The following is a 22,736-nucleotide window of genomic DNA, read 5'->3' as shown; positions in this document are numbered from 1 at the left end:
AGCCTGGTGGGCTACAGTCCACAGGGTCGCAAAGAGTCGACACAACTGAGCGGCTGAGCACACGCGGCACGCACACGTGTCCCCTCCGTCCTGAACCCCGCCCCGCCCCGCCACCCCGTCCCTCGGGGCTGTCACAGGGCGCCGGCTTTGGGTGCCGGCTTTGCGCGTCGCCTCTCGCTGGTTTCGTTCCGCGTGGAGCACTGTGCGTGCTTCAGTGCTTTGCTCTCGAGTCATCCCACCCTCTCCTCTTCCCGCTGGAGTCTCTCAGAATTGACCCTGCCGCCAAGTGTCCACTCCTGCGCCGGTTATCACTCCCTGAGGGCTGACACCTCTTGTCGTCGGTCTCTGAGGGGAGGCAGGGCCCTCGGTTTATACCCCAACAGACAAGGAAGTAGCCAGTGCGCCAACCCCTCTTGTTCTCGGACTGTCAGAGCCCCGTTCCTGCATCACGCGAACTCTCCCTGGGAGGGCATGGTTCCTAAGGATCCCTGAAGCCGTTAGCAGCCAGGCCATTCCTGCTGATTGGAAGGAGCTGAGAACAGAGACCATCTGGGATGGGTGGCCAGATGGGGCGGGCTGGCCCCTGCCTCCTGCTTGCGGCAGGGTCCCCTGCCCAGGGAACCTGGCCTGCCCTTCACTGATTTGGATCCACTCGGGGTTTGAGTCCCAGTCTGCCACTTAGCCAGTAAGGCTGGTGCTTTAAACTTTTTTAGTTCAGTTCATTCGCTCAGTCGTGTCCAACTCTGCGACCCCATGAACCGCACCACTCCAGGCCTCCCTGTCCATCACCAACTCCCAGAGTCCACCCAAACCCATGTCCATCGAGTCGGTGATGCCATCCACCCATCTCATCCTCTGTCGTCCCCTTCTCCTCCCGCCTTCAATCTTTCCCAGCATTAGGGTCTTTTCAAATGAGTCAGCTCTTCGCATCAGGTGGCCAAAGTATTGGAGCTTCAGCTTCAGCATCAGTCCTTCCAATGAATATTCAGGACTGATCTCCTTTAGGATGGACTGGTTGGATCTCTTTGCAGTCCAAGGGACTCTCAAGGGTCTTCTCCAACACCACAGTTCAAAAGCATCAATTCTTTGGTGCTCAGCTTTCTTTAGGTCCAGCTCTCACATCCATACCTTTTTTTAAACCAACACTGAAAAATCGGGAGGTGCCGCATAAAGATTCAGACTCCTGTTTGCTCTTGAAACGTTGGCAACCCTTCTTGAAGTTGGACCCATGTCCCCTCGTGGCCACAGTGATTGGTCACTGCCTTCTCCGTGGCCACAGCGCCCACTGTCCGTCCTGCATGCCCCTGCTCCCTCCACTACCTGCTCTCCCCACCACGGGGGTCTCAGTGGCCCAGAATGGCTGCCGGCTGCCCCCCAGGCTCCTCGTGGAACTCGTCAGGCCCCAGCAGGGCTGCTGTGATGCTGGAGTCCCTGCCCCGGGCTGACTCAGCCCCAGACTCTCTGCCCTCTCCTTCCTCCCATGACCTGGTGCCCACACTTCTCTCACCGGTGGTGAGTCAGCACCAGGGGGTCCACGCCCCGAAGCGCCCCCCCACCCCAGGCCTCCCCCGCAAAATCCCTCCTCCCCACGCCCTGCGGCCGGCTCTGTTGCCCTGCAGGCTCTTCTCTATCCCAGGGTTTTCAAAAAGCCTATTTCATCGCGTGTTCATGCCAATATACTCTCACTGAGCAGGTACACGCACAGGTGTACAGATCACGCACGTGTGTTTGTACACACATGGATGCATATCTGTACATGCACACACACAGATAGAAATCTCCGCACGCACACAGTTGATAAGTTGTACTTGGAGCCGCAGGCCTCAGACCACCCGGGGTGTAGTGCCGTGCTCATGTGAGGAACCTGCCGCAGAATCATAGCTCCACAGAGAGACTCCGAGACCCCTGTCGTGTCCCTCTGGCCCGCCTCAGGCACCCAGCTGGGCCGCTACAGGTCTCCCCAGGCTTCCCGTCACTGCGCCTTCTCTGCCGCCTCGCGGGTAGACTCCAGGCCCTGGATGGCCCGCGAGCACCTGGCTCCCGCCGGTGCGTCAGGGCGGTTTCAGCCGCGGCAGGTCACAGGAAACCCGAGCTCGTGTGGGCAGGGTCAGAAGGAAACTTGGCATCTCCCAGAACGCAGTTTCCAGGGCAGGGGACTGCGCGGGCAGACAGTGGCGTCACCACCAGCTGACAACGCGTCCGAGGACCGGCATCTTCCCATCGCTGGCTGGTGGTGACGCCAGCAGTGGCGGCAGGCCCCCCAGGAGAGGCGGGCTGACCTTCAGAGGTGAAGGGCAAGGCCCTGAGAGGCTGTTGAGCTGGGCACTGGGCAGAACGTGGACCCCGCACCCGCGGCAGCAGGCACACGGAGGGGCTGCCGCCTGGGGGGTCAGCGTCTCCCCATCCCTGGGTGCTGGGTGTGGGCCCTCGGATGGGACGCTGGCTGCAGGGCTACCGTCCACGCTGAGGCTGTCTGTTTTTGTCCAGGACTGAGAACAGGCCACACCAAGCTGTCAGAGGGAGGGTGGCCACTCAGCCAGCCGCGGGCCCAAGGCTCCGTCCTGGGGCCTTCACCGTGTTGGGAGCTGGTTGGTCAGTGGAGAGCAGCTGGGTCAGGGTCTGGGCGTCCTGGGGGTTGGCCGCCCCCCAACCTGGGCAGAGGAGGTCTTTGTTTGTCAGCCACGCACCCCAGGCCTGGGGGGTTCCTGCCTGTGGGGCTCATGAGCTGCCTGGGAGGCAGGCTTGTAGGAGCATGTGCCCGGCTCCCCCGAGGGGTGACTGGCCCGTCTGATGCCACGGGCTGCTCGGGGTCCAGGCTGGGCTCCGGGGGAACAAGGGGGCAGAGCTGGGTGGCGGCAGGAACAGCCTTGTGGGGGTGGCTGGGTGGCCTTGGGCGGGGGTCCGGTGGGAGGCCTCGGACGAGGGGGCAGGCCACTGGCCTGCTTGGGGCTTCGGTCCCACGAGCTCACAGGTGGGCCTGGCCGGCCACGGTGGAAGCAGAGAAGAAGACCAGCTTCCCGTTTGTTACTGAAAATGTAACCGCCTTGACCACTGGGCCTGCACAGGCTGGGGGCATTCAGGCCTTTAAGAGTGACCGGTTTGCTCAGAACCAGCCCAGGCTCAAGGTGACCTTGAAGACGGGAGGCCGTGTGGAGGCTGTGCTCCCGGGAAAAGGCGGTCCCCACCGAGGACCCCAAGACGATTGCCTTCGCTGGCGAGTCTGGGGCGGGGTGGTTCTGACCCGATGGCTCTGGGCCCTCGGGGGCTGGGCTCCCGTTCCTGGGAGGTTCTGAACAGGGGTTGCTGAGACCCTCCTGAGGGGCTGGGGCAGCAGTCAGAGGCCCGAGGAGGGCAGGACCCTTCAAGGTCCCCCAGATTCCTCCTGCCGCCCAGCGCCGCCCGGGGTCCAGCTGAGCTCCTGGCTGGAATCACATCCCTGGTTTCCTGGGTTAGGAAGCGTCTTGTTCCCAAGCTGCCCGGGAAAGGAGTAACTCCCCTCACACGCTGGCTTCTTTCATCTCTTTCGCGCAGTGTGTTTGATGGTTCACAGAAGCCAACAGTCACAGCAGATGTGCAGACAGTTGGCAAAGAAAGGGCACTTAGGGTCCCACCCCAAAGGCACACCCACGCTTAGCACTTTGGTGTCTAGCCTTCTGAACTGTTCACTGCTTGTGTGTGTGTTCATTTCTCATTATTTTTTGAACAAAAATGGGAAACATTGTTGTAACGATGTATAACTGCTCTCTTGGGGCCTCTTCCTGCATGAAACACGCAAATGGCTGTTTGTTTCCTCCTCTTCCGTCCTGATGGGAGTGGCTCAGAGGCCCACAGTGCACCATTACAGGTGAATTACGATGCTGGACCATGGTCAGAACTAGAAAGAGATCCCAGGAGGTGCTGGGGCCAGAAGGTGGTCACCAGTGGCTGCGGGGGGCCCGGTTCAGCTGCCGGCCTGGGGACTGGGGCGGCCAGTGTCCAGACAGGGCCGGCCGAGAGGGGTCTGTCTTGCACACGGTGGCCTCACACTCAGCCCCTGCCCCGCTGTCCTTAGACACATGCCGTGCTCTCAGCCCCCTGCCCATGTGGGCATGCTGACTCTCACCTCAGAGGCGGGCACAGGGGTCGGGGGGTGCCGAACTTGGATCAGGGGTGGTTCCCCGGGCTGCTCTCTGGGGTGGCTGTGAGCCAGGCCATCTCAGAGCCTTCGGAAGCCGTCCTTTCTTGGCGGGCGTCCCAGGGACATCTTGAGGGTCTGGTAATGGATGGGCTGTGGCCTGTGGGCCCGTGAAGGGCACGAGGTGTCGCCGGGGTCACGGCGGACGTTCACCCTGTGAGTCGCAAGCGGGGCATCCTGTCCTCGTCGCGGTCACGATTCCACTCCCCTTTCCGTGGTGTCGGCCTGGCTGGCCCCGGGGACCCCTCTGGCCAACATCAGAACTGCCGTGGGCAGGTCCAGGCTCTGCAGCCTGTGGCCTTGACCCTGCTGAGCCTGCCTCCAGGCCTGGACGCTGCCCCGGCCCCTGTGGGAGGCCCAGCAGACCCTCATTCTCTGCATGTCAGGACCCCTTCTCCTTGGGGTCGGGGTCGGGGCTGGTCTGCCCACGTCAGGACGAGCCTGGGCCCTGGAAGCCCCTTCCGGGTCTCTGTCCTTCGGGAGAGCAGGCCCATGTTCTTCTCCGGGTGCCGCCTTTTGCTGTGGCCGTGAGCCCCGGACACCAGGGTTGAGTGGCCGTGGGTGCAGCCTCTGGACCTTGAGGGAGTGACAGGCCTCAGGGGCTCGGAGCTGCCTGGGGGGCTGGTCCTGCACGCTCTCAGCCAGGCTGGCCTCACGTGGCCCGGCTCCCTGGTGCAGCCCCGGCCAGCGTGGGCCGGGCAGCTGGCTGCCATCAAGGTCGCTCCGGGGGGGACAGGGAGCGTCTGTGTGGGCGGCCAGCCGGGGGAGGCCGCAGCGGATACGGCGGCCCCTGGAGGGGGAGAGCCTGGCCCGCGGGGGTGCATGGCATGAGAGGCCCCAGGCTGAGTCGCCGCCTTTGTTCCCCACTTGTTCGCTCCGGGTTTGGCCGAGGGGTGGTAAGGACCGCCCCCGAGGCTGGCACCTCTGCCTACGTGGACCCCTTGGGGAGGCTGTCCCGGCCTGGCCATGGTGGTCACCCGGCTGAGCCTGGAGCTCCGCTTCCAGGGCGGGAGGCTTCGAGGTGTGCGCTGCGAGCTTGCCCGCTGGCCCCGGGGGGCATCCCCCGAGCCCGCCGCCAGAATCCTGGGCCAGGTCCTGGTACCAGTGCTGCTGTCTGGCCTGGGTGTGGTGGCGGCCGGGCTGCTGATGAACCGCGTGCAGGTGCGTATGGGCAGGCTGAGGGCCGGGCGGGGTCCGGGCTCGGGGGCGGGCAGGCGGGTCCCCCTGGGGACGCGGGCACCTGAGGTCCAGAGCGCCTGACGCCCTTGCACGGTCAGCCTGCGTGGACTCGCGGCCTGGGAGCTGGAACTTCTTGGACGCGGGGCCTGGGGCTCGAGTCCTGCCTCTGTCCCCCCTCAAGGGGGATCGACAGGCATCCCTGCCTCAGCCTCTCTGCCTGTGAGCTGGGCAGGGTTGTGAGGCTGGCCTGGTGGCCCGAGGGTGTCGGGGAGCCTCTCGGGGGGGCGGGGTGCTGAGCCCAGTAGGGGTCCAGGTGGGACACGGCACGTGGAGCTGGGGATCTCCGCCAGGAGTGTTTGCTGGGAGGCTGGGGGGTCTGTGTGCTCCAGGTCAGGAGCCCGGGGAGCCCCCTTTGGGTCACAGAGGCAAGGAGTGTGTCGTGGAGACATTGGGCACGTCCGTGAGGACGTAGGGTGGGGGTCAGCTCTCACCTGGGGGGGTGGCGTGTGCATGACACTGCCTTGTGTGCACAGACACGACTTGGGTCGACACGCAAGGGGACATCAGGTGGCGTCCCATCTCCCTGGGCTTGAGGGGCATCTGACGTGCCCCCTGGGGGCCCCAGCTCTGAGTGAGGCTCTCAGCACACCCCCACCGCCCAGCCCAGTGCACGGTGCCCACTGGATGGTGCCCTTGCTCAACTGCTCCCAGCTGGAGCTGGGTTCCTGCCTCCTGCTTTTCCCTGGAGCTGCCCCCCGGGTCCCCCTCCCAGGTCACCCTCCTGTGGAAGCTGGAAGAGCCTGGCTGGACAGCAGGATGCCCCTCCCGACTCTCTGGGGTCCCGTCCAGGAGGAGGCCCAGAGCACACACCCTCAGGAGGGCCAGCAGCCCTGGAGATCACGGCCTTTCCCCGCTCCCCGCTTGGCGGACGTGGCATGTGAGGGCTCCCTCGCTCCGCACTCCCTGCTCACCCCCACCCCCGGCTGCAGCCTTGGGGCTCCCAGGGGGAAGCTCGCGTGGTGGGGGGTGTGCCGGCCGGTGCTGCCTGGAGCCACGCATGCTCAGCCTCAGGCCTGACAGCCAGCCCCGTGGACGGCCCCCAGGTGGCCGTGTGACGGGCCGGGTCTGGGATCGGCCGCGCCTGGGATCGGCCGCGCCATCTGGGGCCGGGAGCCCGTTTGGGGGTCTGGGGACTGAGGCTTGTGAGGGGCTGGAGTGTCAGCTGGTATCATCCCAAGACCGTTTCCACCCAAGTGGTGAGTCGGCATTTCTCCCCACGAAACGAGGTTAAGCCCTGGCCTCGGCCCCTGTGGGCCCCTCACTGCCGATCCTGTGGCCCCTCCCAGACCTCTCTGGGGCTTACCGCACACGTGGGCGCCCGGAACCCCGAGGACAGTGTCTGTTCTTCTCAGATCAGGGTGAGCCGCGTGCTGGGCGGGTGGACGAGGCCACTTGTCGGTTCCTCCGGCCTATCTGGTTGAACCCCAAGCAGACGGAAGCCTCCCCGCTGTCCTGGCGTCTGTGTCCTGGCCGCTGGGCTCCCTGCAGACGCAGGGCAGCAGGGAGGCAGGGAGGGAGGCGGCAGGTTGGAGACTTGGCGGGCACGTTGCTGGGCCTCAGGGTGGTGTTTCTGGGGCCGTGAGCAGCAGCAGGCACTGCAGGTGAGGGGCCCTGCGTGTGGACAGAAGGGGGCGGGCCAGGGCACCAGGATGCAGACGCTGAGGGCAAAGCCTTCTCGACTCCATCCTGGCTCTTTGTTCTGAAACACACACCACACGTGGCTTCACGAGGACCAGCACGGGAGGGAGGCGACTGCTCGGAGCACGCAGTTTGGTGAGCCGGCCAGGTCAAGAGCTCACAGCCCGGGTAACCCGCCCGCCTGCCCGTCCCTGCGTGTGTCCGTGGGATGTGAGCGTGTTTGTGCGGGACTGGAGTCGCAGCTAGGCGTCATCAGGGCTGAGCGTCTCGACCTGCGGGTTTTCGGGCCCACGTGACCCGGACGTGCGGCTGAAGGCCACAGGGTAGCTGGGGGCTGGAGGCGTGGAGCCCAGGGGGACGGGGGGCCCAGGGGACGTCTACGGCCGGGGCAGGTGTCAGGCCAGAAGGCAGGTGCCCTGGGGTTGGACAGCAGGACCCCCCGGCTCCAGGGTCCCCGTGGGGGCCTGCAGGCCATGCAGCTCTGGGCCGGCCCCTCCCCTGGACCTGGCCTTCCGTCCTGCCAGCGCCTGGCGTCGCTGGCTTTGTCCTTGCACAGTGCCCGGAGGCCACCTGCCCAGACGTGTCTACACCCCACTTCCCGATCCTCCTTGGCCGCGACCACCTCCCGGTCCGGATGGCCCCTGGGGGAGGACGGGCCGAGGCCAACAGCTCAGCTCCTGCTCCCCCTGTGGGGTGGGGGGTGGGCTTGGGAAGACTGAGATCCCCAGCAGGAGGGGGTTGGGGTGGAAGGTCACAGCCTGGGGGCGCTGTGGTCCCGGGTGGACAGGGCAAGTCCATGCAGGGCGGGCGGAGGGGGGGACTCCCATGGGGCCTGAGACGCCTGTGCCCGTCTTGAGGAAGAGAGGTGGTTATTAGACTCCGCAGCCTTCGATTGTAAAGGAGTAGGTCGGAAAGGGGCGGTGACACACAGGCCGAGCCCAGTCAGGCTGAAAGCGGACGTCTGTCAGACTGTGCTTACAGGCGGGAACGAGGGCTAGACTGTGTCCCCAGGACACGGACACGGGGAGGGGCGGGCTGGGAAACGGGGACACCGCCATCCCAGCATGCGCTCAGGTCTGGCGCAGGTGAAGCCCCGGTGCTGAAGCTACAGTCTGCGTGAAATAAGCCACTTCCACAGATGGAGCGCCTTCCAGAAAAACGCAGTGGAAGTCCTGCAGAAAGACCGGCAGCCCTCAGCGGGGCAGCCACGTGGGGAGAGGGGGAGCCCGAGGGGTGGGCCCCGGGAGGGCGCCCGGGGCAGGGACACGCAGTCCGCGAGCTTGGACTGAGCCCGGCCCGTCCCCACAGCACTGGCCCGTGTTCACGGAGATGAAGGACCTGCTGACCTTGGTGCCGCCCCTGGTGGGCCTGAAGGGCAACCTGGAGATGACGCTGGCCTCGAGGCTTTCCACTGCGGTGAGCGCCCCTGCCTGCCCGAGGGGCTCGGCTCTGAGCGCCCAGTGGGGTCAGGGGTGGTCGTGACAGCCGCTCGGCGGCCACGCCACGTCTGGGGTCGGGACGGAGCTGGGAAGCTGGGCGGTGCAGACACGGTCACGAAGCTGGGGGCTGACCTGCGGCCCGTGAGCCGTGAGTCAGGGGAGGCTGGGCGATGGGGGTTTGGGGGGCTCTCGAGAACTCTGGGACTCTAAAGCCTCAATTTATTTGAAAATAAAAGCCTGAAAGTTCTTTCCTGTGTTCCAATCCGAGGAAGGAAAAAGACAGTTAAGGCCAGTTAATCCTTTCTCAACCTGGAGAGTTTACTGGGAAAAGGCCCGACAAGGACTGAGAAGTCAGCGTTCAGTAACTGAGCTCAGTACAGAGGGGCCGAGAGACGCAGTTTCTTTGAACCTTTTCTTAACTTGTCTTGAATTTGGCCGGCAGAGGCCATGATGTTGGGAGCAGCGACGGCTTCTCAAGGAGGGAGCGCGTCGCTGACCTGAACTTTTTATCACAGAGAAGAGGGGCTTGGGTACATCTCCTGAGCAGGACGCTTGGCCCAGGTCGGGGCGAGAGGCTCCTGGTCTCCAGGGGCCTGTGTCCCCACCCCCCTGCTCGAGTTGCCCTCTGACAGCCGGCAGGACCATCTGCTCTGGCGGCAGTGAGGGGCCCCCCACTGACCTGCTGGGGCCTCCAGGGAGGGGGCACCCCTTCAGCCACGCCCAGGGGACTCAGATCGTCTCCTCTCCCCGCCCAGGCCAACACCGGGCAGGTCGATGACCCCCAGGAGCAGTACAGGGTGGTGAGCAGCAACCTGGCCCTCGTGCAGGTGAGCCTCCTCTTGGCCTCTGAACGCTCCACGCTCGTCACTGCAAACCCATGCGTCTTCCTCACAGAGGGGTCGCAGTCTCCGTCCTAGGCGGGCCTGTGTGCCTCTGGACAGGATGTGTCTGTGTCCAGTTCCTCCGCCGGGGCAGCCTGTGGCCACACACGGAACCTGGAGCAGGACCGCAGGCCTGCAGGCGAGGCCGCCACTTACCGACAGGCTGCCTGCTCCGTCGCTGGGGCTCAGCCTGGGTCCCCGGCTCAGGGTCTGGGTCTGGGTCTGGGTGGCCTTGGTGACGCTCATTGGCTATTTCCTCCTGAATCCTCCTTAACCAGCATCCCATCTGCTCCTGCTCCAGGCAGGCCCTGGGTGGGCACGCAGTCCCAGCGTAGCGTGGATGCAATCTTGCCTGCTGTTTTTCTAAAAAGCTTAATATCAAAGCATAAAGGCTGCTGTACACTGCATAGTTAAGCTTTTGGGATAACTTCAGCGTATCTTATCACAAAAATATAGAACCACATTTAAACTTCTTGACAACTGGCATTTCGACGATGGTATGGCCTAGAATGTCACGGGCAGGACACATGTGCAGCCACTGGGGGCCGGCTCTTTGGGGCCGGTACAGACCCACCCAGCCTGGCCTGGCCTCATGCACCCATCACCCTGGGCGGTGAGGCGGGGGGCGGCCTGCAGTCACAGTGCACTGGGGGTGCTGGGGGTGCTCTGAAGAGCACTCCCGGCAAGTTCGCAGGGTAAGAACCGTCTACAGCTCTAGATGTTTCCCGGAAGGATCGCAGAGGGGACCTGACCCTTGTTTCTCAGCCGCGCGCATTTCCTTTCTGCGAGTCACTGTCCTATCGCTCCTGCGTCACCCTCTCAGAGTGCCCGTTTAGCATTAGGGCTGTTTTGACTTGTGAAACGGGCTCATTGCTCGGGATGCGGATCTTTTTTAAACAAATCACTTGGCTGCACAAGGTGTTGCGGTGGCCTGACATGGCTCCAGCTCCCGGCCCCTGCATCAGGCGCGCGGAGGGCACCCCTGGCCCAGCGGGAAGTCCCTTGGTGGGGGGCCTTTCACCAGTTACGTGAGGGACGTGGTTTCTCCCAGTCTGTCCCGGTCCTTGTTCTGTGCCATCTCTTGTCACACAAGTCATACCTGGCACTCAATATACATTTTATCTGTAGTTTTCTTTATAGATTTGGCATGTTGTAGGAAGGAGGAGGCCTTCCCTAATCCAAAAGCTGAAACATAGTATTCCACATTTTCACGTCTCAGCTTAGGGTTTCGTGTTCAGGTACACGTGTGTGAATGACAAGCCAGAACCCTTTCCTCTCCCCAAGCAGACGTGCGGCTTCTCTTGCCCTGTCCACTCCACCCTGATGGGAATGCGCCCTTATCACAGCGAGCGGCCACGCACTCGCGACTCATTGCCCAGGCCCTGCTCTGTCCTGCCAGCCACCCGGTTTCCCTTCCTGTAGCTCCAACACACATGCTCACAATGAAAATGCCCAAAGGAGACGCCACTTCCACCCTCTCCCTCAAAACTGTCTCGCTGTCCTTGCACAGGTACTCGCTTCTGTGACACCTGAATGCAGAATGAGTTGTCGGGTGCCATCTTGGAATGCTGGCTGGAATTCTGTGTACAAGCCAGGGCGTGTCCTGGGGCCCCAGGGGATGGGGGTGCTGCTGGAGGTCAGACCCGAGAGAGGGGAGCTGACCCAAGATAAACACGGGTCGCTGGGGAAGGTCGGGGCGGTGAGCCAGGCACCAGGCTGAGGTGGGTGCTGGCCGCCGCTCCGGAGGACGGAAGGGCCTGCCTCAGCCTGGTCCCCGCCCGCAGGTGCAGGCTGCCGTGGTGGGGCTCCTGGCTGCGGTGGCAGCCCTGCTGCTGGGCCTGGCCTCCGGCCAGGGGCTGGATGTGGTGGAGGCCCAGGTGCTGTGCGCCAGCAGCGTCCTCACCGCCTCCCTGGCGGCCTGCGCCCTGGGTGAGTGGCCCTCGGGGTCCTGCAGGGGATGGGGTGCCCCTCGATCTTCGCGCCCACCATGACCTGGACCCGCACATCTTGGGCTCTGGGGCGGGGCCGCAGTGCAGGCGGGCCCTGGAGGGAGGGGCGGGGGGACCACCGCTACAGGCTCAAGACCCCTCCCTCGAGGCCGCCGCACCTCCCAGGACCCGTGTTCGGGTCTTCCCCGAGGCCCAGGGTCCCCAGGGGTTTGGAGCCGTGGAACCACCTGCCTGATGCCTCAGGGCCGTCAGTGCTGGGGCTGCTCCGGGGTCAAGCGCAGGAGCTACGAGGCAGTCGCAGCCCGGAGGGCCTGACCTTGCGGAGGAACAGCTTGGTGGGCGCAGTGAGGTCCCTGGCGGCCTCCACCCACTCACCGCCCCCGCCCGCAGGGACACTGATGGTCTGCATCGTGGTCGGCGCGCGGAAGCTGGGGGTCAACCCGGACAACATCGCCACGCCCATCGCGGCCAGCCTGGGCGACCTCATCACGCTCTCCCTGCTGGCTGTGGTCAGCAGCTTCTTCTACAGACACAGAGGTGGGCCTGAGGCCTGAAGTCCCGGCCGGCTGAGTGGGTGGTGGGAGCAGGCACCCGAGGGGCCGAGGTCAGCGCTGGCCGCGGTCAGGAGTCGGGGCAGAGTGCAGGCTGCAGCCGCCCGGCTCGCGGGAGGTGGGGGCCGGGGCGGGGCCCACCCCAGCTCCACACCCCTCCCCCGCAGACAGCCAGTACCTGACGCCGCTGGTCTGCGTTGGCTTCGCGGCGCTCACCCCCGCCTGCGTCCTCGTCGCCAAGCAGAACCCACCCGTCGTGAGGATCCTCAAGTTCGGCTGGTTCCCCATCGTCCTGGCGATGCTCGTCAGCAGGTGTGCGTTCCTTCCGCCCGTCTCCCCACCCCCCCTGGGGAGCCCCGGGCCGGGCCCCAAGACCGCGGCTCTGTGGGCGCCGTCCCCTTGCACGGCTGCTGCTGGGCCCCTCAGGGAGGAGGGCGCCCCCTCCTCTCTGACGTGAGTTCCTGGCTGATTAGCAGGGAGTGGAGCGGAGGTCGTGGGGTCTCTGAGGTCGCGGGGTCGCAAGCCAGGCCCTGGGAGCGTCTCTGGGGGGTCCGGGGGCCTGGGGAGGGTCTGGGGTGTTCTTAGGGGGTGACATCTTCAGTGGGCGTCCTGGACAGGCGGGACTCGGGTCGCAGGTGGAAATGCACACGGGGGTCCAGAGGGTGCAGAGGAGGCTGGGTTGGGGGAGACAGGGCACCCGTGCCGCTAATGGTCTGCCATCTGCCCGCAGCCTCGGGGGGCTCATCTTGAACAAGACCCTGTCCCGGCCGCAGTTCAGAGGCATGGCCGTCTTTGCCCCCATCATCTGTGGTAGGTGCTGTGGCCATCACAGCGGCCTCGGGGCCAGGGGCTGGGGCAACAGTGACCTTGGGGCTTTGGGTGCAGGTTCGGCCCCGAACGCAGCTGGAAGGCCAGGCTGCGGTCCTCAGGGGCTCCCCCGGGGCCAGGGCTGAGCCCAAGCCTGCCGGCCGGCACCCACACCCACCTGCTGGCATCTGTGGCCCCATGCGGCCTCCCTTTTGGATTCACTGACGGCACTGAAATGTTTTCAGACATTTACAATGAAAAGCCCAGGCTCCTGTCTTCCCCTTGCGCAGTGAGGCTGCGAAGTCCCGGCTCACATCCTGGAGGCCCCGAGTCCCCGCTCAGTGTCTGCAGGAGGGGAGCACCGGGCCCCACAGGGAGACGAGCTGGGCGGTGGGGAGCGGTGAGGGGTGCAGGTAGTGGGCCACGCGGGCTCCATCTGCAGGCCCCTCTGCCCCGGCTGTCCTGAGTCCTCCGGAGCAGCCCAGGCAGTGGGTCTCCACCCTGGGAGGGGTCCTCCAGGGCTGGGGTGACAGAATAGGGGAGGGGCCGTGGCCAGGGGCCAACCCCTGACCTGCGCCCGCAGGAGCCCCATGGCCTCTGGCCCCGGCACGCTCAGCTCCCTGCAACGCCAGGAGCCCCTCAAGCCCAGCTCAGCTGCGTGCACCCTGCCCCGCCCCGCCCCGCCCCATCTCTTCTCCTTCCGGCCTTGACGTTACCTCAGACGTGCCTGCCCACGGTCTGGATCCTTCCTCCAGCAGCCCCCCGAGGCCACCCCTCCCTCCCTCCCCACCCCTGCACAAAGGCGTCAGCCACTGAGCCCCGAGGCTGCTGGTCACGCCCCCTTTGCTCAGAGGCACCCTGTCAAGGGGACCCTGCTGCTGCCTGGACGCCTCCCTCGCAAGGTCCCAGCCGCCTGGTCTGGAGCCAGACGAGGCGCGTGGTCAAGGTCGAGGGAAAGAGAGGAGATCAAGTGCTGAGTCGGCCAGGGGAGCTTCCTGAAGGAGCTGAACCTAAAATAAGGACAGGCTCCTAGACAGACGTCAAGCAGGGGAAACCGGGCTGTCTTGCAGGTGTTGGAGGCAACCTGGTGGCCATTCAGACCAGCCGGATCTCCACGCACCTGCACCTGTGGGGCACGCCCGGGGTCCTGCCCCTCTGGATGAAGAAATGCTGGCCCAACCCCTGCTCCACGTTCTGCAGCTCAGGTGGGTCCGGGGCCTTCCAGGAACCATGTGGTCGTTTCTTTCAAGGATGGCATCACTGGAGTCTGCGTTACCAGGCCCGACCCCCAGCACAGGGGAGGCCCCTGCGCCCCAGGCGTGGCATCCAGGCCCTGGGGTGGGCTGTCTGACCTGCCACCCGTGCGCAGACGAGCTCTCAACACCTCTGCAGGGACCAGCGCTCCGCGGGGTGGGGGTGGCCCTTTGGGGTCACCCCGTGACCTCGTCACCTCTGACTCCACCCCAGGGGGTCAGGGCATAGCACGTGGCTTTGGGGGGAAGTGTCACGTGTAGCTCTCAGTTTTCAGTGGATTTTCCTGAGTTTTTACACCACCTGCCGATAGTAACAACTATCTTTTCCCTTTGTAATTTTTTTTCTTTTTTTAAAAGATCCATTTTAACAATCAGGCCTCATAGTTTGTCGCCGTGGAGAGGTCTGGCGCAGCCTCTCCAGGGTGTTTCACGGTTGCGTCCACGCTCGACTGTGCCGCCCTCCCCAGCCAGCTGATGAGACGCTGTGTTAACTCAGCGCAGATGGAGCCTGGCTCTCACTGAGACCCCCTTCTGCCCGACAAGACCCTCACATTATGGGCTGGCTCTACAGCCTGCAGTCTCGGCAGGAAAGCACGCCTCGGAGCTGCACGCACAGCTGCTGAGGACCGTGCCGAGGGGGCCCCGGCCTTGGTCCCAGCACGTCCACACGGTGGCCTCCGGAAGCCGCTGCGTCCACCTCCCCCGTCACAGCAGGTCGCGTCGCCTCCTAGTCGCCCTGCTTGTTCTCACTCCAACGCCAGCTCCCAGGAGTGCTGGCCACACCCTCGGGGAGGACACGCAGCGGCTCCGTGACACGTGTGGCGGGAAGAGCGCTTGGCCACCGCGCTGCAGGCTCCTGCCCGGGCCTCTGCAGCCGCCGCTGAGCCATGGCCCTGCCTCCCGCAGAAATTAACGCCACGTCGGCCCGCGTCCTGCTGGTGCTTGTGGTGCCCGGCCACCTGGCCTTCTTCTCCATCGTCTCCCTGCTGGAGGGCCAGTCAGTCCCAAGCGAGAGGACCTTTGTGCTCCTGTACCTGCTGGCGGGCCTGGTCCAGGTAAGGACGGGCACCGTGCCCCATCCTGGGAGGGGTTCCTGGACAAGCAGGACATAGTCCCTGCCTCCCAGAGGTTCGGTCAGCTGGTCCGGCCCAGGGGCTGTGTCCAGAGGCACTGCTCACGCCTCCCCAGCAGGGTCAGCGCAGCGGCGGAGGGTGGGGCCTGCAATGGGCAGGGCCTGCAATGGGCAGGGCCTGCAATGGGCAGGGCCAGCCAGGAGCTCCTACAGGGGCCTGTGGGCTTCTGCCAGCAGCCCGCCTGCTGAGGCCCTGGGGGCAGCCCCACGAGGGCGCGCTGGCACGGTTTTGACCCCCCAGGGCAGGCAGGGAACCTGTCTAGAGTGGCACCGGGGAAGGACGGCCTGAACAAGCGGCTTCAGGGCCTGAGGCCTGACCACACAGGGCACCTCCACACAGGCTCCCAGTGAGCCTGAGAGGGAGAGCTGGCCTGAGGCTCCGGGTGGAGATGCGCCTTGGGCCGAGGGGAGCCAGGGCTGGCATGGGGCCTGGGACGGCACGTCCCCCTGCACTCCGTCCCAGAGGCCCGCGGCCCCTCCCACGCGGCCATCACCCCGCCTCTCCCCGCACAGGTGACAATCCTGCTGCACCTGGCTGACGTGGCGGTCCGGCTGGCGTGGCGGCGGGCCCTGGATCCAGATGACCACTGCATTCCGTACCTTACAGGGCTTGGCGACCTGCTGGGCACCGGCCTGCTGGCACTTTGCTTCCTTGCCCACGGGCTGCTGCGGACTGGGGTGCAGCCGGGCGGCCCCCTGGACCTGGCACCTGGACCCTCCTAGGGGCCCGGGAGCCCCCACCCCGCGCCCACAGGCCCGATCCCAGGGCTGGGGCGGCCTCTGTCCAGCACACACCTGCCAGGGGCGGGGGGTGGGCCCCTCAACCTGCAAGGCCATCCTCCCTACTCTTCCAGGCATAGGCCTGCTCTCCCTTTCTGCTCCCTGCATCCTGGTCATCAGAAACCTGTGCTTAGATTTAAACCCCCAAAGGATGGTAAAGGTGAGACCGGACCCCAGGCCCACCCTGAGGGGAGGGGATTGGCCCCACACCACGACGAGGAGAGGACGCAAGAGCTTCGGTTGAGAGAAAGAATGCCCAGCTTCTGGCTCGGCTACAAAAACTTTTATTCACTCGCACAAAGAGCTGGGCCCAACAGCAGCAGGGACCTCAGTGCTGGGAAACGGAAGCTGGTCCCGAGCACCTATGGGGACAAAGGTCCAGCCCTGGCCCAGAGGCTGCGTGTCCAGGGCGCTCTGGACAAGCGGGGAGCTGAGGTGCTGGTGGGGAGGCTGAGATCCACCTACAGATGAGGATGCAGCCCCCCACCCGCTCCCCCACAGGACACCGGGGGCCACCATGGAAAGCGGGGTCACTCCCACAGGCCGAGGCCCACGCCTCAGGAGACAGAAAGCAGAGTGAGAACCAACAGCACCTGAACGCCAGTGCCTGCAAAGGCACAGGGACCGGCTCCGGGGCCGGCGTCCACCCTGCAGCGGGCAGTCACGCAGTCACAGCTCGCATCCTCTCGCAGGGCGGGCTGCGCACTGAGAGCCAGCACACGCATGCGTGCACACCTGAGCGGCCCCGGGCCAGGGTCCGAAATGCACCCCAGTGCTCGGAGGACAGCCTTGCAAACCACTGTCGGCTGCCACGAGGTACCGACACCCAAATAAAAACTAAGAAAGCTTGCTCTGTGAGTTTAACTCGGCATCGGCCGGTGCGGGGGCTGCCGCGGGGCCTGGGGGCCGCCCATGTCCTCGGCCTGTTGGCTGGGGGCCCCTTGCGTCCTCAGGGGCCGCACTCAGCGGAGCAGGGAGACCGGCACCTGCTCTCGCAGTCGGGGCGGGAGGCCCAGCCCCAACCGTCCCTGACAGAGCGGGACAGAAGCACTCAGCACTGCCCCGGAGCCTCTGAAGAATGGGCCTGGCTGCCCAGCAGCGCCCCCGGCCCGGCGGGGTGGGTCACAGCCAGGCCCGCAGACCAGCGGCACCTCCCGAGCACGGCACGTCCTCGGGCCCTGCGGCACCTTCTCCCGCAGGCAGCACCTCCTGCAAAGCAAGCACAGCGGTGAGCTCACCCTCCCCCAGTCTCAGCATGTGTTATTTCAGGGAAGATTCTGCCACCAACAAAACTGAGGCGAGCTGAGCTCCATCCCTGCCGCAATCTCCTCAGAGTGGGGACTCCCCGCCCTGGCCAGCCCCGCGTGGACGGGCTCCATTCTCCTCAGAGGGGACTCCCGGCCCCGCCGGCCCCGCGTGGACGGGCCCCAGCCGCCACCTCCAGGGAGCCACCCTGACACTGGGCTCCAGGCCACCACAGACACCGATCACCGCCCACCCCCCACCGCCTCAGGAAGGAGCCGAGGACGAGGGCCGCCCCGCGGGAGGAGGGACGCTGTGAGGCCTTCTAGATGCTGCGACCAGGGGCCTCCAAGCTCCATCCACTGTCCACTTCTAACACCACAGCCCAAGTTGAATATAAGAAAACCAGTTACTGTCTGACTTTTACATATCTGTTTCAAATCTGATAAAATACAGAGGTCACCCTTATCTATCCAAATCTGAATTATCCACTGCCACCCACACGCAGCTTAACCCCTGACTCCAGCAAACCATTTACCCTGTCTGGGCCTATCTCTGCACAGGCTGAAACCCGGCCAGCCCAACTCGCACAGGCCTGAACGCGTGAACTTGAGCATGTGAGACCCCACCTCACCCACTGAGACGTGTGAGCCCGAGCTGCAGGCTCAGCCTTCACTGCTCAAACCCTCACCCCCATCTCCAGAAAACACCCCGGCCAGGTGGCCACGGGGCCCAGGGCGCGTCCACCTCAGGGACGAGCCTGGGAGCCGAAGCTGCGGGGGGCTCGACCAACCCGGAGAACAGGGGCAGCGAACCTGGAGGACATAGACGGGCAGGTCGACAGCAAGCAGGGGGTGGAAGGCGGGAGGCTGCGGGCTGAGTGCCAGGGGCAAGACCGCGTCCCCTGAGGGGTCATCCTGCGGAAGCAAGAGCACCATGTCAGGGACCCCGGCCCCAGGAGGCACCCCCCGGACGTGGCTGCGCCAGCCCAGCCCGTTTCCCGGGGAGGCCCGAGGCCCACGCTGACTGGGGCCGGTGGCCAGCTGCCTGCCCTCCCTGCTCCCACAGCCCTGCTCAGCCCCGAGGCCCACAGCCGCGGACACAGAGGCGCTCAGTGAAGACGCGCCAGGGGTCAGAGCCACGCGTCCTCCCCCCCTGCCAGCCCCGGAAGGCAAGGCTGAAGGTGACCGCATCCCGCCAGATGCGAGAGCCCAGATCCTGACCAGGAAGTGTGGACACTGCGGCAGAACAGGCGGGGGGTAGGGGTACTGTCTGTGTCTCTGGGTGTGTGTGTGTATGTGTCTCAGTGTGTTGTCTGTGTCTCTCTCTCTGGGGGTGTGTGTCTCTCTGGGTGTGTGTGTGTGTGTCTCTGGGTGGGTGGATGTGTGTGTGTGTGTGTGAGTCTGGGTGTGTTGTCTGTGTCTCTCTCTCTGGGTGTGTGTGTGTCTCGTGTCTGTGTCTCTCTCTGGGTGTGTGTGTCTGTGTGTCTCTCTGGGGGTGTGTATCTCTGGGTGTGTGTCTGTGTCTTGATGTGTTGTCTGTGTGTCTCTCTCTGGGTGTGTGTGTGTGTGTGTGTCTGTCTCCGGGTGTGTCTGTCTCTGGGTGTGTCTCTCTCTGGGTGTGTGTGTGTGTCTCTGGGTGTGTGTGTGTGTCTCTTGTGTCTGTGTCTCTCTCTGGGTGTGTGTGTCTGTGTGTGTCTCGGGATGTGTGTCTCTCTGGGTCTGTGTCTGTGTGTCCGTCTCTCTCTGTGTGTCTGTGTGATGCATGCTCTCACCTGCAGCAGCTGCACCTGGACACACGGCAGGGCGCCGGGCACGGCAAGGCCGCCCCACAGCCAGGCTCCCGGGCCAGCGCAGACGTCCCCTTCCCCGAGGCCTGGTGCAGACTCCCCAGTGGCTCCTGAAACAGAGCACGTCCTCCTGCGTCCTCCACGCACACGGTGCTCGGGCCCCCCGCCCTCTGGAGTGGACCCCGCCTCACCCTGCACACCCACCAGCCAGGGGCACTCGGGGTCCCTGACACATGGAGCACAGAGCTCTCGGGAGGAGGACGGACGGAGGCTGCCTTCCCCACCCCCACTCCCAACACCTGCTAAGCAGCTGTTTCGGTCCAACTTAGTTCACAAAAACCATCGTCTTGGTTTTATAACAATACACTTAAACAAACATTGACCAGGAAGCGTTTCCTAACCCCAGAAAGGGTTTCTCTGACACAGGAACACAGCCCCAGCTGGCTCCACTGCCCAATCTCCCTGACCCTGGACAGCGGAGTGGGTACGGGCGTGGGGAGCAGGGGGCGGGCAGACATGTTCGGGTGCAGGAGTGCCAGGGTGAGGTGCCCGGGCGACTGGTGGACATGGCACAGAACAGCCTCGCGCGGAAAACGAGCCTCCCCACGGACATGGCTGCGCCTGTGGGGGCTCACTGCAGACGCCCCGCCCCGGCCCCCGCACAGCCTCCGGGTCCACATTCTGGCCTCCGCTGGAATTTTACGGGAGTCCCTGTCAGGCCTGCAAGTCTTCATTACCCCAGCACACTTCCCTGCTACAAACATGTCCATAAATGGGAATCCTGCTTATTTTTAAAGTTTATTTAAATGCACTTTCTAGGAGTGAAGGTTCTTCATCTGAAAAGCTGAGTTACCGCTGCAGGTATTAACAGTGCAAACCCATCGAGGAGAAGACATATTAAACTGCTAACTATGAAACATCAAAGGGGAAACCCCGCTGACGTGTCGAGGAGGGCAACTGCCGGCGTGCTCCCAGACAGCTCGTGTCTGTGTGAGCTTGGAGACTGTTGTCGAAACAATTTTTTAACAAAAAGCTCACGTGTTTTAAACAGACCTCAACCCAACCACAGCTGCAGATTCAGCTCATTTGCTTTGGATGAACCCTGCGTGGTACAGACGCAAAATGACGTGGGGTCTGACTTCATCTCACACCCGAGCGGACATACCTGGCACGCCAACGCGTGCTTCAAGGCACGTCGAGGAAGCCCGTCATGAGACCACTGGAGTGAATGAAGGCGGGCCCCGACGACGCACCTTTCGGAGTCACTTTTAGCAGCAGACGAGATGTGGGGCTGTCTCTGGTTATTAGGAATCTGCCTTCCAATACAGGGGGTGGGGGTTCAATCCCTGGCTGGGGGACTAAGATCTCATACACCGTGGAGCAGCGAAACCCGTGTGCACCAGAGCTGAGACCCCGTGTGACCCAGCGAAGCCCGTGTACACCCCGTGTGACCCAGCGAAGCCCGTGCGCACCCCGCGTGACCCAGCGAAGCCCGTGCGCACCCCGCGTGACCCAGCGAAGCCCGTGCGCACCCCGCGTGACCCAGCGAAGCCCGTGTACACCACAGCTAAGACCCAGCACAGCCAACTCTTTTTTAAAGTAGGCAACGTTTACACAACGTGTCTCCTACTCATCACCAGGTCACATCTAAAGGTGCAGTGAGTCTGAGCCCCTCTCTCCTTGACACTGATGACACGGCACAAGCCGTGCTGCCTCTGAGACCCCAGCTGGGATCCAACCCCGCCTTCACGCACAACTGTGGGCACACGTGCTGCCTAAATGGGAAAATAGAGGGAAAGTCACACGTACAGATCAGAACTGAACTCCCTTGGTTCTTCTAGATGTTACGACCGAGTGCCTGTTTCACTCTTGGTGACGGGTGGGTCCGCGGGGCTCAAATACGAGCCCAGCGTCTGTCAGAGACGAGCACGTCCCTGTGTTCACGAGCTCAAGCCCAGTCAGCTTTGCCCTCTAGGTCAGCACACACTTGACTGAGGGAAATCCCAGAAACCCTCCTTCCAGCACACCTTCAGCCCACGCAGGGGCCTGTGCCCCGCAGATGCCAGTCACTGCCAGAGGAGCCGCTGCCGCTGGCACGGAGGGTGCTCAGCTGGGCCCCTTCCCCCTCACCTGGGGGGGGCCCGTTCCCCTCTCTCACACCCGGGGACCCCCTTCTCCCCTCTCACCCAGGGGCCCCTCTCCCATGCAGAGAACATCCGAGCCATCAGTGGACCATGGCCCAGCCCTTCCCCAGCCGTGTAGACACGCGTGATCTCAGGACAGGGCCACACGGGGGAGGCGAGGTGACGTGTCAGGCACCGTGGCCAGGGACAAAGCTCAAGGGAGTGCCAGGAAGCCCGCGTGAGGAATTCCTCCCGTGACGAGGTCATGCGGCAGAGCTCTGATGGCAGGGCTCATCAGACCTCAGGTTTTCCCCCCGGAATTTCCTGAGCATCCACCCCCCAAAAATAAGAATCTGCCTGCTTTTCCACTCTTCTGACATTCTCTGGAAAAAGTCAATTGAGGGCTTTAGTCTTCTGCATTTGAAAGAGTGTTTCAATCCAAAAACCCCTCTGATGGCTGCGCATGTGATTGTTTGAGGCCTCCTGACCGCAGGAGACACAGGAAGCTTAAAACATCCTAGGAATGTGGGGGCTTCCGAGGAGTCAAAATCACTAGAATAGGACTGATTAAAGGTTTCATTTGTTGAGCCAATACTTGCTGCCAAATTTTCATGTCCTTTATTTTTAGATATAGTTGGTATATAGAAAAACAAGTAGTAGACCTGGTATTAGCAACATTAGATCTTTGAGTTAAGTACCTTCTTTGTTATAACCCTCTGCGCCTTTGTTCTATAGAGATGTAACTTTAGCGCCTTAAGGAGATGCAGATTAAAGAAAAACACTTAGGGGAAACGAAATTAACATTCATTAAGGAGGAGAGCCAAAAAGTGTTAACAAGCCTCTTGGCCAGAGGATAATGTAAGTCACCTGAGACCTTTTGTACACAAAAAAATATACAGAAAGATCTCTTACAAAAAAAAAAAAAGATATACAGAAAGACTCTGGGCTGCGAACGCTACATCATTTTGTATTTCCCACTGGTCTCTATGTATAATCAAAAGTATAAAAGGCCTTGAAGGACAATAGACGGAGAGCCAGTCACTGGACTGGTTTCCCCCGTGTCTCCTCTTTACTCTAATTTCAGGCTGAATTCCCATCTGGGGCGTGGAGGCTCACTGTGTCTACTTACTTGACCCGGCTTTTAAGATCCGTGAGAGAGAGAGCCCAAGGAGGGGCACTCTCCGATATTCAAACGGGCGCCGGCGGCCTAACATAGAAGCTCCTTGTCTGGAACTTTATTGGTTTTCCACATAACCCAAGTTAATCAGCCTCTTCTCTCCACTTAATCTTCCTACTACACTATTTCTTCCTAATCTAATCTTATATTAATAAATAAGTCTTTCCTCGCCGACTCCGTCCACCCTTCTAATTCCCTGGATCCACCGGGGCTGGACCCCGGCAGGGAAGCGTCTTTCTACATGTCTGCAGTTCCACCAAAAGCAAGGCTCCGGGGAAAGGCACGGCTGGCCCGGGGCTCTGGAAAAGGGAAGGTGGGCATGCATTTAACGCTCCTCCTCCTGCGGGCTCTCCGGCCTCGAGCAGGGGGTAGGGGTGGCAGCCTTCCCACTCAAGGAGACGCGCCCCCCTGCCTCAGGTGGGAAGCCTGGACACTTGGCAGGCTCCATCTGGAAAGCCATACAGTGCTTGAATCACTGAGCAGGTAGACACACCCGACCACCCCTGGAGGGCACAAGCAAGCCAGGCTCCTGGTCCTGAACACGGTAAGTTCGGGGACATTT

The 22,736-nt window shown here is 63.2% G+C and overlaps 2 protein-coding genes across 8 annotated transcripts in view; one reads left to right on the top strand and one right to left on the bottom strand.

The window, feature by feature from the left end:
• Window positions 1–16,691, top strand: part of SLC41A3 (solute carrier family 41 member 3) — a 24,802-nt gene extending 8,111 nt beyond the window's left edge. For 4 of the 5 annotated variants that reach the window (XM_018066956.1, XM_018066954.1, XM_018066955.1 and 1 more), the window contains 9 exons: window positions 8,360–8,467; window positions 9,246–9,317; window positions 11,156–11,300; window positions 11,711–11,857; window positions 12,039–12,183; window positions 12,602–12,681; window positions 13,749–13,883; window positions 14,838–14,986; window positions 15,577–16,691. In XM_018066956.1, coding sequence (XP_017922445.1) covers window positions 8,381–8,467; window positions 9,246–9,317; window positions 11,156–11,300; window positions 11,711–11,857; window positions 12,039–12,183; window positions 12,602–12,681; window positions 13,749–13,883; window positions 14,838–14,986; window positions 15,577–15,786 — 1,170 coding nt within the window. In that variant the 5' untranslated portion in view covers window positions 8,360–8,380 and the 3' untranslated portion in view covers window positions 15,787–16,691. Of the gene's footprint in view, window positions 1–1,047; window positions 5,336–8,359; window positions 8,468–9,245; window positions 9,318–11,155; window positions 11,301–11,710; window positions 11,858–12,038; window positions 12,184–12,601; window positions 12,682–13,748; window positions 13,884–14,837; window positions 14,987–15,576 lie in introns of those variants that run through there. The other variant, XM_018066957.1, reaches the window with a different exon arrangement.
• The window catches only part of ZXDC (ZXD family zinc finger C), a 23,705-nt gene continuing 17,080 nt past the window's right edge, over window positions 16,112–22,736 (bottom strand). The window contains exons 8-10 of one of the 3 annotated variants that reach the window (XM_018066950.1): window positions 18,860–18,984; window positions 17,901–18,002; window positions 16,112–17,052 (exon numbers count right to left, since the gene is read on the bottom strand). In XM_018066950.1, coding sequence (XP_017922439.1) covers window positions 16,966–17,052; window positions 17,901–18,002; window positions 18,860–18,984 — 314 coding nt within the window. In that variant the 3' untranslated portion in view covers window positions 16,112–16,965. The other 2 variants (XM_018066952.1, XM_018066951.1) reach the window with 2 other exon arrangements.

Source organism: Capra hircus, chromosome 22, assembly GCF_001704415.2.
Source record: "Capra hircus breed San Clemente chromosome 22, ASM170441v1, whole genome shotgun sequence".
Classification (NCBI taxonomy): Eukaryota; Metazoa; Chordata; class Mammalia; order Artiodactyla; family Bovidae; genus Capra; species Capra hircus.
Note: the sequence above shows the minus strand (reverse complement) of the source record. Positions and strands in the feature narration are given on the sequence as shown.